This window comes from Salmo trutta, chromosome 35 (assembly GCF_901001165.1).
Source record: "Salmo trutta chromosome 35, fSalTru1.1, whole genome shotgun sequence".
NCBI classification, from domain to species: Eukaryota; Metazoa; Chordata; class Actinopteri; order Salmoniformes; family Salmonidae; genus Salmo; species Salmo trutta.
In genome coordinates this window covers 15,153,681-15,167,831 of record NC_042991.1, presented here as the reverse complement: position 1 = coordinate 15,167,831, position 14,151 = coordinate 15,153,681, and the positions used below count along the sequence as shown (strand labels likewise).

The following is a 14,151-nucleotide window of genomic DNA, read 5'->3' as shown; positions in this document are numbered from 1 at the left end:
TGTAGATGAAGTAGGAGGGGATGAGACAGGTTAAAGAAGGATTTGTAAGCCTTGAGACATGGATTGTGTATGTGTGCCATTCAGAGAATGAATGGGCAAGACAGAAGATTTAAGTGCCTTTGAACAGGGTATGGTAGTAGGTGCCAGGCGCACCGGTTTGTGTCAAGAACTGCAATGCTGCTGGGTTTTTCACACTCAACAGTTTCTCGTGTGTATCAAGAATGGTCCACCACCCAATGCACATCCAGCCAACTTGACACAACTGTGGGAAGCATTGGAGTCAACATGGGCCACCATCCTTGTGGAACGCTTTTGAGACCTTGTAGAATCCATGCCCCGACGAATTGTTCTGAGGGCAATTCAATATTAGGAAGGTGTTCTTAATGTTTTGTACAGGGAGAGTGAGCTCGTCCGTGGTGGTAGCCTAACCTTCTGGCCCGTAGCCCTGCGTGGCATCGGCTGTGCCAGAAAAGCATGAAGGGGCAAAGTCGATATCCATGTTTATAAACACAAGGTCACTACAGTTATTGTTATTTCTGGTCGTAAACATTCTTTAGAGTTAATTCTATGAGGGGGGAGGGTGTGCAATTTTTGTTTTACAGTACAAGGGGAGTGTCAAGTGAAAATATTTTTTACATTGGGGAGAGCGGTGCATTTTTTGTTGTTTTTGACACCTTGAGTTGTACAAGCCCCCCCCCCCCCCTTAGTGTACTATCCCTTAGTGTATAATAATAAATGCATATCGTAACACCCCATCAGAACTTACAAAAATACAGAGGCTTAGTAAAAACATAAATAGAACTAAACCAGTCCTTCAGATTAGTGACCGTGCATGTCAAGTATAAGGCGGGAATGCAGCCACTGCCAGCCATGTCAGAGTTGTGACATGGATCTTGGAAGCCCAGTGCTGTTGTGTCCTGCTAAACCAGGTATATTCTTATTTGACCTGGTTATGGGTCCTCAGCTGCTGAACCATTCTGTCCATCTACAATAGAGCAAAGACACATTTGAATGTGGTAAACATAGACATAAAAATGAAGAACCCCCAATGGTGAAGTGGGAGGGGTTACTGCTCCACTCACGGTAATGAACCAATAGGATTGCGGCCCATAGTGACTGAGTGACCTGATGCTCATCTGACTGGCAGGAGCGATGACGTGGAGATGGAGGTGAGGGACTGAGGAGAAGGGGGGCATGTGGAACCCCATCCTATGGAGGACAAAACAAGGGAACCAGTTAGGAGCCTCAGAATTGCAACACATATGGGTGTGTACTCTAAATCTATAAGGCTGAGGTCAGAATTAGTCAGTGTGCTCTGTCTCAATGACATGACTAATCATAATGTAGACCTTTACATCATCCAGGTCTGTCACCTTTTTCTTCCTTCTGCAATATTCTTTCCAATCTCCTCCATCCTCTCCACTGCAAATAACAAACAGCCTATCAATACTCATGTGATTGTGTCCACAGCATATCAGAGGATAAAATATGGGTTTATCTCCAATTAATTTGTGCTTCTATATTTGTATTTTATACATTTAATTAATGTTTTAGGTAATCTCAAGAGGTTATAGAAAAAAAATGACTACAGTAAGTGCCTATAGACGGGTTGGTTGTTTAGCAACAAAAACAACACGTTCACAACTCTGGGGCAAAACAGACGCGGTTGGCTTGGAATGCAAACTATATTCCGTCTCAATTGTTTATTGAAAACATTAATAAATGTGCTCAATGAGCACTTGTTGTCTCTCAAATACATCGTTAGAGTTGTTTGTTAGCTAGCGAATTTTTGCCATATTAGCATAGACGTGGCATCAGTCAAAACACCTCAAACAAGATATGGTATCAAGAACAAGATAAAAACCAGCTGAAACAAGCCAGCTACGATTCCCCACATGGCAGCTTCTTGTCATTGTTGTTAGCTATCTGGCCATCCAGAATCACATCAACACATGGACTTCTGCCCCATTGATGAGTGTACATCGTTTGTAATGTTGTCAGCTAACTCATCTTTAAAGTGTCAAATAAAGTAACAGGGTTGACGATTTCATCTTAAATCAGCCATAAATCCACTTTTTTTATTATTATTTTTTTTTACATATGTAGCCTATCCATCTATGGGTAACAGGGTTGACGTGTTATGCTCGACCCGCTCAGTTATACACCACAAAACAACAGAAAATGGTCAAAAAGTGTAAAACCATCTCACCTGCTTTTACACTATTATTGTACTATTAGATATTCAATGTTTATTTGGAAAAATATATATATACAAAAAAAGGAATAGTTTCACCATATTAAAACGAGAGTTCAGTTCAGGTAACAGGGTTAATCTTAAAATGAGGGACAGGTTGTTGTTTTTTACCTTAAAGAGCAACTGAACATGCCGATTGGCACATGTGTTTGTCTGTTGCTCGTTAGAAAAACGAGACTTCAGTCTTGGAGGTGTGTTTCCTGACCGATCCGTGTTTGGTTAATGATGTTTGTCCCCAATGAGACACTACAGATGCAGAAACCTATTTCACTTCCTCAAAATCCCCAGAATGAATCTAAGATAACTGTAAGAAATCTATAATTAATTTTGATGTTTTTGCAGAGGATGTTTCAGTTGCACAATTTTACATCTAACTAAGGTGTTTGGTGCAGTAATTAGGGTTGCACATTTTGGGGAATATTCAGAGGTGGAAACCTTCCGTGGGAATTAACGGGAATATATGTGAATTAACGGGAATATATGGGAATTAATGGAAATATATGCAAATTAATATGAATACCATTTAAATGTAGATGCTTTTTGCATTGGATATATTTACCATATCATATGGAGACAGAAACATAAAGCTTTTACCTTATCATAAGTAGACATAATTGCAAATGATTAAATCCTTCCAATAGAAAAAAAATGCAATTACGAATTGAACTTTAATTAAAATAGTTGACTCTTCACATGGGATGATTTCACTGAACAACAAAAGAAAGGGAATATTGAAGGATCCCAATGATCCATCGCATCTCCCAAAAATGTTTTCAACATACATCTGTAAAATGATAGACTAGAAACTAAAGCTTTGGTTGTCTTCCTCTCAGGCTTCTATGTCTTCTCCCTGGACCTCTTCAATGTCCACCTCTTGAACATCAGACTGAGGCCTCATCTTCACTGTCACTTTCCAACCTGGTTGAGGATGGCTTGTTGTCGGGCTCAAAAAGCCTCAAATTTGACCGGATGGCCACCAATTTTTCAACCCTTGTATTGGTCAGCCTGTTGTGTGCTTTGGTGTGTGTGTTCCCAAACAAGGACCAGTTGCGCTCTGAGGTGGCTGATGTTGGTGGGATTTGGAGGATGATGGAGACAAGAGAGGAAAGAGCCTCGGATCCACAAAGTCCCTTCCACCAGGTGGCTGATGAGATAGGTTGGCATGATTGCCATATTGCATCTCCATCCCAAAGCCCTTGCTTGGAAGTGTACTTCGCCAGACTGCCATGAACCTTGCCCTCATCCAGGCCAAGATGTCGAGACACGGAGGTGATGACACCATCGGCCTTGTTGATCTCTGCACCAGACAGGATGCTCTTGCCAGCATACTTGGGGTCCAACATGTATGCTGCGACGTGTATGGGCTTCAGGCAGAAGTCTTCACACTTTTTTGATGTATTTCAGAACTGCAGTTTCCTCTGCTTGGAGCAACAGTGAAGTGGGCAGGGCAGTACAGATTTATTCTCTTACATCTGCAAGCAGAGTCTGAACATCAGACAGGATAGCATAATGTCCCTCAATCCTTACAATGGCTACTGCTATAGGTTTCAGGAGTTTCAGGCTGCTTACCACTCTCCCAAAATACATCATCCAGGAGGATCCTCTTGATGGGGCTGTCCATATCGGCAGACTGTGATATGGCCATTTCTTGGAGAGACTCCTTCCCCTCCAGGAGATTGTCAAACATGATGACAACACCACCCCAATGGGGTTTGCTGGGCAGCTTTCAATGTGGTGCTCTTATTTTTCTCACTTTGCTTGGTGAGGTAGATTGCTGCTATAACTTGATGACCCTTCACATACCTAACCATTTCCTTGGCTCTCTTGTAGAATGTATCCATTGTTTTCAGGGCCATGATGTCCTTGAGGAGCAGATTCAATGCATGAGCAGCACAGCCAATGGGTGGGATGTGAGAGTAGGACTCCTCCACTTTAGACCAAGCAGCCTTCATGTTCGCAGCATTGTCTGTCACCAGTGCAAATACCTTCTGTGGTCCAAGGTCATTGATGACTGCCTTCAGCTCATCTGCAATGTAGAGACCGGTGTGTCTGTTGTCCTTTGTGTCTGTGCTCTTGTAGAATACTGGTTGAGGGGTGGAGATGATGTAGTTAATTATTCCTTGCCCACGAACATTCGACCACCCATCAGAGATGATTGCAATACAGTCTGCTTTCTCTATGATTTGCTTGACCTTCACTTGAACTCTGTTGAACTCTGCATCCAGAAAATGAGTAGATAAAGCATGTCTGGTTCGATGGGTGTATGCTGGACGAAGAACATTCAGAAATCTCTTCCAATACACATTGCCTGTGAGCATCAATGGTGAAGCAGTTGCATACACAGCTCGAGCAAGACATTCATCAGCATTTCTCTTACTACGTTCCTCCATTGAGTCAAAAAACTTCTGATTCCAGGAGGACCATGAGCTGTTGCTATCGATAAGGTGTCTGATTCATCATTTTCACCTCGAATAGAAGTAGAGGGACTTTTGTCAGAGGTTGCTTGTTGTGAGCACTGAGGGAACTTGGTGCACTTGGCCAGATGATTCTGCATCTTTGTTGCATTCTTCACATATGATTTGGCACAGTATTTGCAAATGTACTGTCATGGTGCTGATAAGAGATGGACCAAGGCACAGCATTTGTTGAGTTCCACATATTTATTTAAAGTGAAACTTATTCAACCAAAACAATAAACACACTGTGACTACGTGGTGTAACAAGAACCACCACAAACAAACAATATCCCACAAACACAGGTGGGGAAAAATGGCTACCTAAATATGATCCCCAATTAGAGGCAACGATTACCAGCTGCCTCTAATTGGGAACCATACAAAACACCAACATAGAAATATTGAACTAGAACACCCCCTAGTCACGCCCTGACCTACTACACCCTAGAGAACCAAGGGCTCTCTATGGTCAGGGCGTGGTGTACACAGCTTTTCCTTCTACATTAGCTGCAGTGAAATGTCTCCACACCAGATAGTGACCGTGGCATTTTCTTGTAAAGATTAGAAAAAAATGAGTAAAAAAAACCTAATACAATTCCATGTACAGATAAATAGTTAAGCAGTTAGATTAAACAACTCCTTTGTAAGATAAATGTTTTAAAATGAAACATGTATGGAACAGGTGAATTAACACTCCTCAGTTAGCAGGCTTAAGCAAGCTAAAACCCACATGGTAGCAAAAACGAATTAGCAGAAATTGTTTACAAGTTAGAAATTATTTAAGCACACTTTGCTGTAGGCTACTATTTACTAGTTAACACAAAATCATGTCATATAAAATATATTCACCCTACCCAGTATTGTAATCAAAACTTACCAGAAAGCATGTAGTCAGTGGCTCAGACAGTGTAGTAGTGTGGGCTCAATAGCATCTCATTAGTGTGCAAGATCTTGAGAATCAGCTGCACATGTGAAGAAAGAATGCACTGTGCATGCAGAGGGTTGCAATTCCATTGAATTGGGGATATTTTGGTTAAACTGTCACAAGACCTAGAATTGAAGATTCACTGTTATAAGTTAGCTTTTTTGATGAATTTAATCAAAATTCTCAAAATTCTCGGGCTTAACTTCCCATGGAAAATTCCGGAAATTTACCGGAAAGTTTCCGACCCTTTGCAACCCTATGCAGTATTTCTCAAGTAAAGAAATGCACAAGGTTTGGTAACAGAATGACGACACAAACAGCACAAACCATTCTGTTACGAAACTTCTTCAAGTGCATTTATTTTTGTAAAGATTTCTGTGGAAATTGTTAAAAGTAGTCCTTGTGCATACAGTTGTATGGTTTGTTTAACTTGTTACCGTGGAATTTTCCATATGCATTTAGATCTTCTTGAGTTATGTACAGTGTTTTTAAGGAAACTACAGAGTTGTTTTGATATACAGTACATTATGTACAATGAGTGAATTTTGCAGCAGATGGTGGTAACAAACTGTGGCATACCTGTGTTTTGTTTCAATCAAAGCAAATATTTTGCCTAGTGCCACGTCCTGTTGAGTTTTCGCCGCATGAGAGAAAAAGGCAACCATTCGCACAATTATCCAAAAATTTCATAACAAATTAGGTCGTGTTTTTGTCTTACAGTAACGTTATTCTATGATATTATATTGACAGCCACTCAGAAAAAGCCCTTTTCTTCAACTTTATTAAACGACCTCACAACTTTTTTAAACAAGCACCATTCGCCAGAATAGCTTGTTTTCGGGGCAGCCGAACAAGTAGAGCAAACAGTGTGCATAAAGTAGAGAATCCTGCACATGTGCAGAAGCTACAGATTTTGGGAAGAGGGTTCAAGAGAAAACTATGTGCAAGTGACGTCATCCTAAATCATACTTCCAGGGTCATGTCCCAGGTCTTTTGAATGGGCTTTGATTATATAATCAAATTCATGAAAATGTGGTCTCAGATATATATACAATTCTATTAGTATTCATGTATTGATTTACTCCAATGCCTTTAATCAAGATATTTGGCGTTCATGAATTAAGACATCTACGAAAGTTAGAAAAGACTTATGAACTACATCTCCTGCAGCTGTTGTTAGCATGCTGGAGTGTGCCTGCTCGAGCTAAGGACTTACAGGATAGTAAGAACCCATTAATTACTAGCCAAAATCTTTCAACTTGAAGATCTTTTTCTCCAAGTCGAAACACTGCCATGTTAAAATGTTTGCACCATGGTGACGGCGCGGGATATGGTTCAAAAACGTACCTCAATCCAGGGTGGAAGATGTTGCTATACTTCTAATTATCCCATTATCCAGAGTAACAAATCGATAAGATTGAAATACTGCTAGTTTTTAATTAAACTGCTTTTTTCATCCTCATGCTAGGCTAGCTAATGCTAAAACAACCCATTGGATTCCACAACACTTCTGGTAGCTACTCACCCCAATGCTAGGCGTAGCATTTTCATGGAATCCAATGGGCTGCTTTTGACTGCAGAAAAATAGGAATCTCTAAAGTTGTCGCAAGTGATGCAGGCATAGCCTCGCAAGGCCGCCTGAACTCTCGAGTTTACATGTTCACTACAAGGGAGCAAGGGAACTTGCCCATCGTTTCTTTGGTTGTCAACAGGCTTGTGGCTATTGTAGTCTTTTGACTGTAGAAAAACAGGAATCTCTAAATTTGTTCTAGGTGAGGCAGCCATGCGAGGGAGGTGGCAGCTGCTCCAGCGCAATCCATCATCTGAGCAATGGAGCACAGCCACAGCAGCCATTGGATTGGTTGAAATGGGAAATGTCACCAATTGCGGGACAATTTGAAGAGCGTTGGAAGTTCTCAATATCTCTCTGTTCAACTGCAGTCGGATGATGTGCTTTTTGACAGGTAAGTGTTCAAAATGTTTTATTTAGCTAAAGCTTAGCTACATTTCTACTGTTGTTGGTGTGATAAGGTGGCGCCGACGGAGATGGTCGACATCTTATGTGCTTCAACCCGACTTTGCTACTTTGTGACTTTTTTGTGTTTATCCTTAATTTTTTGCTACAGAAAGCTCACACCATTATCACCTATGACCGCCAAGTACTTTTGAACTACGAAACGACAGCAACTAACCTCGATTTTGACCAAAATTGGGGCTCACTTCATCTCCCACTCAGCTGTTCCCTTGTTTACACCGGACCCTAACCCATTGTTCTGGATACCCAAGCGCCACAAGCAAAGAAGCGGAAGGAGGGCTGGAGTCCTTGTTAGACTCAGACGCAGAGAAAATCGTCCAACACTCCCATTTTATTGGCAAATTTCCAGTCACTTGAGAACAAGATGGATGTGATCCGTTCAAAAGTTTCCTAACAACGGAACCTGAAAAGCTGTAATATTCAATGCTTTTCAGAAACTTGATTGTTGGGCGATATGGACACACTGTAATACTCAAGGGTTTCTCCATGGTTTGTGTGCCTTCTTTGTAAACAACAACTGGTGCACTGCTTCAAGTGTGAAGGAACTGTCCAGAAGTCTTGAGCTGTACAGGGCCATAAACAAACAAGAAAATGCTCACCCTGAGGCAGCGTTTTCAGTGAGCAACACGTCTCCTGCACCACAAGAGGCACTAGCACTGGACCAATTTTACGCTACCCACAGAAACACATACAAGGCCTTACCTCGTCCTCCCTTCGGCAAGTCAGACAATGACTCCATCCTCCTGCTTCCTGTTTACAAGCAAAAACTCAAACAGGAGCTACCAGTGACGCGCTTAGTACGGAAGTGGTCTGACGAAGCGGATACTTAAGCTACAATACTGCTTCGCTAGCACAGACTGGAATATGTTCAATGATTCATCCGATAACATTGAGGAGTTTACCACGTCAGTCATGCGTTTTATCAATAAGTCATTGACGACGTCCCCACAGTGACCAAACATACGTACCCTAACCAAAAGCCATGGATTACAGCTCCTGCTGTCCCGGACGACAGTGTGATCTGGCTCTCCATGGCCGATGTGAGTAAGATTTTTAAACAGGTTAACACTAGTATGGCTGCTAGGCCCGACGGAATACCAGGACGCGTTCTCAGACCATGCGCTGACCAGCTGGCTAGTGTCTTCACTGAGATTTTCAACATCTCCTTGTCCCAGTCTGTAATCCCAACATGTTTCAAGGAGAACACCATTGTCCATGTTCCTATGTAACCTGCCTAAACAGCAGGTAGCACTCACATCTGTAACCATGAAATGCTTTCTTGAAAGGCTGGTCATGGCACATATCAACACCATCATCCCAGATACACTGGACCCACACCATTTCTAATACAGTCCCAACAGATCCACAGATGATGCAATCTCTATTGCATCTATTGTAATGGCTCAATATAGTTCCTTAAGACTTAGATAAACTTAAATAAGTGGAATTTAATTTGTGGTTTAATTTTGGTAGATGTTATTTACAATAATCTTTAAGGGTGCCATTAATTGTGAAACCTTGATTTGGAGGACATTGATTTTTAATTAAATCAATAAATTATTTTAGTTGGTTCCATTGAAACATTAATAAAGTACAGTATTTCTCACATGTTGGTATTTTGAGTTAATCTCTATAATTATATTGTTTATATTTGTTTAAGCATTGTTTGTGCATTGCCAGTGAGGGGTGCCAGTAATTTTGGAGCCCACTGTAGATACAAAACAGTAAGGGCCCCAGGATCAAGCCTTGTGGGACCCCCTGTCGGACCACAAATGTGTCTGAACTACTAGGACCGATGACTACAAACTCGTAGAGATCAGTGAGATGTCCAGGATCAGTGAGATGTCCAGTCCAGGACAGTGTCTGACAGGCCCAGGAGCTTCTCCATGCTTTCCAGCAGGATGGTGTGGCTGACCATGACGAATACAGCACTGAGGTCCAGCAGTAGGAGGACGCTGGTAGCCCCAGAGTCAGAATTCACAAGAAGATCATTGGTGACCCTTACCGGGGAAGTCTCTGTGCTTTGTCTAGCTCTGAAACCCGATTGGAAGGGTTTGAGTTGGTTGTGAGTGGTGAGATGTTTTTGGAATTGGCTAGAAACAGCACGTTCAAGGAGCTTACTCAGGAAGGGCAGGTTTGAGGGCATAAAAATGTCAATCAGCATGTGGCCATGTAGTCTAGTGGTTAGAGCGCTTGGCCAGCAACCAGATCCTGAGCTGACGAGGTAAAAATGTGTCGTTCTGCCCCTGAAAATGCTAGTTAATCCACTGTTCCCCTGTAGGCCCTCATTATAAATAAGAATTTGTTCTTAAATGACTTGCTTAGTTAAATAAAGGTCTAAAAAAAAATCTGTTCTGAATTCGCTTCGTGCACATGTGCGCCCAGCTATAGCCTGTCCCGAGCTTGTTTTCCCTGGATTCCTTCACTGAACTATGCTAGTTTTTGTCATCATTGCCAAACTTCATAAATACTGCACCCTCAACTTCAAAACTTCTTTGCTAGATACACAATCATGTAACTAAGAAATTAGCTGAAAATAAACGTGAAAATTATTTATTGTTTTGTTGAATAGTCATAACTGCTTTGAGTCATCTGTCGCGTCATAAGACAATGGTGGCGAATGATATCATTGCAGATCAAAGTTCCATTTTGAGATCCACCAGGGTCATTGGCGTATGGTTACATGGAACCCAAACTGGCTGTGCGCGTGCGCCATCATGCATAAAGATGTTTTGTCCCCCGACACCAAACGCGATCACGACACGCAGGTTAAAATATCAAAACAAACTCTGAACCAATTATATTAATTTGGGGACAGGTCGAAAAGCATTAATCATTTATGGCAATTTAGCTAGTTCGCTTGCACTTGCTAGCTAATTTGTCCTATTTAGCTAGCTTGCTATTGCTAGCTAATTTGTCCTGGGATATAAACATTGAGTTATTTTACCTGAAATGCACAAGGTCCTCTACTCCTCCAATTAATCCACACATAAAATGGTCAAGCGAATTGTTTCTAGTCATCTCTCTTCCTTCCAGGCTTTTTCGTCTCTTGACTTTATATTGTGATTGGCAACTTTCATAAATTAGGTGCATTACCGCCACTGACCTCGTTCGTCTTTCAGTCACCCACGTGGGTATAACCAATGAGGAGAATGGCACGTGGGTACCTGCTTCTATAAACCAATGAAGAGATGGGAGAGGCAGGACTTGCAGCACGATCTGCGTCAGAAATAGAACTGACTTCTATTTTAGCCCTTGGCAACGCAGACACTCGTTGTTGCGCGCGAGCAGTGTGGGTGCGATGCGAGCGGTGTGGTCAGCCTGTTAGCTGGACGTTTCTGATTGGTTTTGGAACTGTGACAAGGGGTAGCCTCTCCCCGCTTGGCTTGATGGGATATGTAGGGATATGTACATAGTCTTGTACCCTTAACTTTTTTTTCAACTGACTATCGTATTTGTTGATGAAATTGGAATCCAGGAATGTCACGAGTTAATTGACACAAGAAAACTACGAGAAAATATCAATTCTACAGAGCGCCAATGGCTACCATGAATTGCTAAATTACTTCCAGACATGAAGGGTCCGCAGAATTCCTCCTCGGCACTATATGCAGTCTAGTACATCTACAGTGGGATTTCAACTGTTTATTGTCAAATTAATTATTTATTGTCTTTTGTTGAATTCGTGTAATGACATTCCAACCTTTAGCTTTATCCAGTCCAATTATGGCATTTATCCATTATTTGTATCATATCCGTTTGCTTCGGTTTCAATGGGGGACTTTTATTTTGGAGGTGAACCGGCAATTCCACTACTGAAGTGTATTAATTACGGAAACCATTGACCATTTAACCACAGATAGATGAGACAGATATTTCACTGGATGTATAAATGTGAGACATCCGGTTGGCGTTTTCTCTCACTACCAAATATGGCAGTGGGAGAAGATTGAGCAAGATGGATTTTGGCCAACATTCTGCAAATTTTCTCATAAATGAAACATTTGATCTCCATACAGTTTTCTGTTTCCAAAACTAGAATCTATAACAAACAGAGTACACTAAGTTTAGTAGACTTGAATTACCTAATTGTTTATAGAGATTACTTTGTTTAGGACAAGTTCACTAGATAGTGGGCGTTTTCCTAATGAACTTCATGCATATCCAGTAAGGCACAAATGGTCTTCATCCTCTTCTTGGCCGTAGCTAGCTTGTCCCAAGTAGATATCTAGATGGCTAGCTAATTTACATACAAAAAACAACAACAAAAAAACGTACTTGGCTTAAATAGCTAGAAATCGATATCTTTGCAAGTTCTCCCACTACTAGTACTCCTTCTGTGAATAAAAAAAAACAGACTTTGAAAGGTATGTAATAAATAATGAGAAGATGCATTTGGAGTAATTGCGTGGTGAGGCACACGTCGTTGGCTGTGTAATCAGCGGTGTGCTGTATTCATGACTACCCATCGATTCAATCACCAAAGCAATGATCACTGATAGATAAAACATGCTAGCTACTAGTAATGAAACAAATCTATAGCTGGGTTTAACACAACTAGCATTAGGCAGCATCGCTAGCTAACGTTAGTTTACCAATGTGCCCAGGCCATCCCAGGGTATGCTGCACAATCAATAGAAGCCCTCATTTGTGACACTGGGCCATTGCAAAGTAATTCATCGAGATGGAGAACACCATTAAGTACCTCATATTATGGGAGATGTCTGTAAAACATTGTATAGGCAACTACGTATGTTCTGTTGCCCTATGATCAAATTAAGTAAGAATACCACACAATATAGTATACTATAATTGAATGCATCTTCAGAAAATAGACAACTCAAAGGTTGTACATTTATTAAATGCCTGGTAACATGGTGAAAAATATAGAACATATGGAAACCATGAAAGTAGAGCATTTGATCACAACCTGGAAGAACACATTGAGCATGCATCCCCTCAATAGGAAAATGGTCCATAAAAGAAAGACATACACCATGTGTAGCATTAGAGCAGAGCTTCAACATATCAATCAGGTTTAAGAGAGCAGCAACTGAAAATGTTTCAATGGATAAAGTGGGGTCTTTATTGTAATGTTTCATAGGATAGGATAAAGTGTGTGTCTTTATTCGAGTGTTTCATAGGACAGGATAAAGTGTGGGTCTTTTCTAATGTTTCATAGGACAGCAAAGTAGAACATCTTTGATTTAACAATCCGCATGGTCGAAAGAAAGCAGATGTTTCCATTTTTCAGGGATACAGTATTTTAAACTTAGCTTCCATTTCCCCTGAAAAACTGATGTGGGAACCAGTGCTCTAGCCAGAATTCATTGGTGCAGAATTTCAGAAATTTGGGTGGGCCAAAAATTATAAAAATAAAGATGATTATTCTTTTTTGGGGGACAGCAGATAACTTCATGCAATTTTGCCATGGGGAGAAGAGAAAAGCTATAAAACTGCAGTTATCTCATCCTATTCTACACATTTTGCCATGAGGCTGAGAGAAAATGTTGCTGTTCTAAAGCAAATTTCCTGCAATTGTACACATTTTGCCAACAGGCAGAGGAAAGATGGTGTATCAATACACCCAGTTACTACAAAGATACAGGCATCCCTCCTAACTCAGATGCCATAGAGGAATGAAACCGCTCAGGGATTTCACCATAAGGCCAATGGTGACTTTAAAACAGTTAGAGTGTAATGGCTGTGATAGGAGAAAACTGAGGATGGATCAACAATATTGTACTTACTCCACAATACTAACCGAATTGACAGAGTGAAAAGAAGGAAGCCTGTACAGAATAAAAAATATTCCAAAACGTGCATCCTGTTTGCATCAAAGCACTAAAGTAATACTGCAAAAAAAATTGGCAAAGCAATTACTTTTTGGTCCTGAATGCAAAGTGTTATGTTTCGGACAAATCCAATACAACACATTACTGAGTACCACTCCCCATATTTTCAAGCACAGTGGTGGCTGCAACATATTATGGGTATGCTTGTAATCGTTATAGACTGGGGAGTTTTTCAGGATAAAAAAGAAATGGAATGGAGCTAAGCACAGGCAAAATCCAAGAGGGAAACATGGTTCAGTCTGCTTTCCACCAGACACTGGGAGATTAATTAACCTTTCAGCAGTACAATAACCTAAGGCCAAATCTACACTGGAGTTGCTTACCAAGAAGGCAGTTAAATGTCCCTGAGTAGCTAAATTACAGTTTTGACTTAAAGGAAAACTCCACCCAAAAACTACACTGCTCAAAAAAATAAAGGGAACACTAAAATAACACATCCTAGATCTGAATGAATGAAATAATCTTATTAAATACTTTTTTCTTTACATAGTTGAATGTGCTGACAACAAAATCACACAAAAATAATCAATGGAAATCCAATTTATCAACCCATGGAGGTCTGGATTTGGAGTCACACCCAAAATTAAAGTGGAAAACCACACTACAGGCTGATCCAACTTTGATGT

General features: G+C 40.8%; 1 protein-coding gene across 3 annotated transcripts; it reads right to left on the bottom strand.

Annotated features, from left to right (window-relative positions):
* Positions 1-706: 706 nt before the first annotated feature.
* LOC115174356 (histidine triad nucleotide-binding protein 3-like) lies at positions 707-6,429 on the bottom strand. 3 transcript variants are annotated; one of them, XM_029732882.1, is made up of 4 exons: positions 6,215-6,429; positions 1,374-1,422; positions 1,083-1,209; positions 707-985 (listed from the first exon to the last, which is right to left on the bottom strand). In XM_029732882.1, exons 1-4 carry the CDS (start codon positions 6,298-6,300, stop codon positions 951-953), a joined length of 297 nt encoding a protein of 98 aa, XP_029588742.1. In that variant the 5' UTR covers positions 6,301-6,429; the 3' UTR covers positions 707-950. The 3 variants fall into 3 exon arrangements, with proteins under 3 accessions (XP_029588742.1, XP_029588743.1, XP_029588744.1); XM_029732883.1 differs by lacking the exon at positions 6,215-6,429 and adding an exon at positions 5,588-5,609; XM_029732884.1 differs by lacking the exon at positions 6,215-6,429 and adding an exon at positions 2,366-2,603.
* Between the last annotated feature and the right edge of the window lie 7,722 nt (positions 6,430-14,151).

Bases quoted from the DNA above. Each gene is read 5' to 3' on its own strand.
- LOC115174356 (XM_029732882.1), bottom strand. From the start codon at position 6,300: ATGGTTGCCTTTTTCTCTCATGCGGCGAAAACTCAACAGGACGTGGCA. The intron at 1,210-1,373 runs GTGACAGACCTG...TGTCCTCCATAG, and splicing joins ATTGCAGAAGGAAGAAAAAG to GATGGGGTTCCACATGCCCC. The intron at 986-1,082 runs GTGAGTGGAGCA...GCTCTATTGTAG, and splicing joins AATCCTATTGGTTCATTACC to ATGGACAGAATGGTTCAGCA.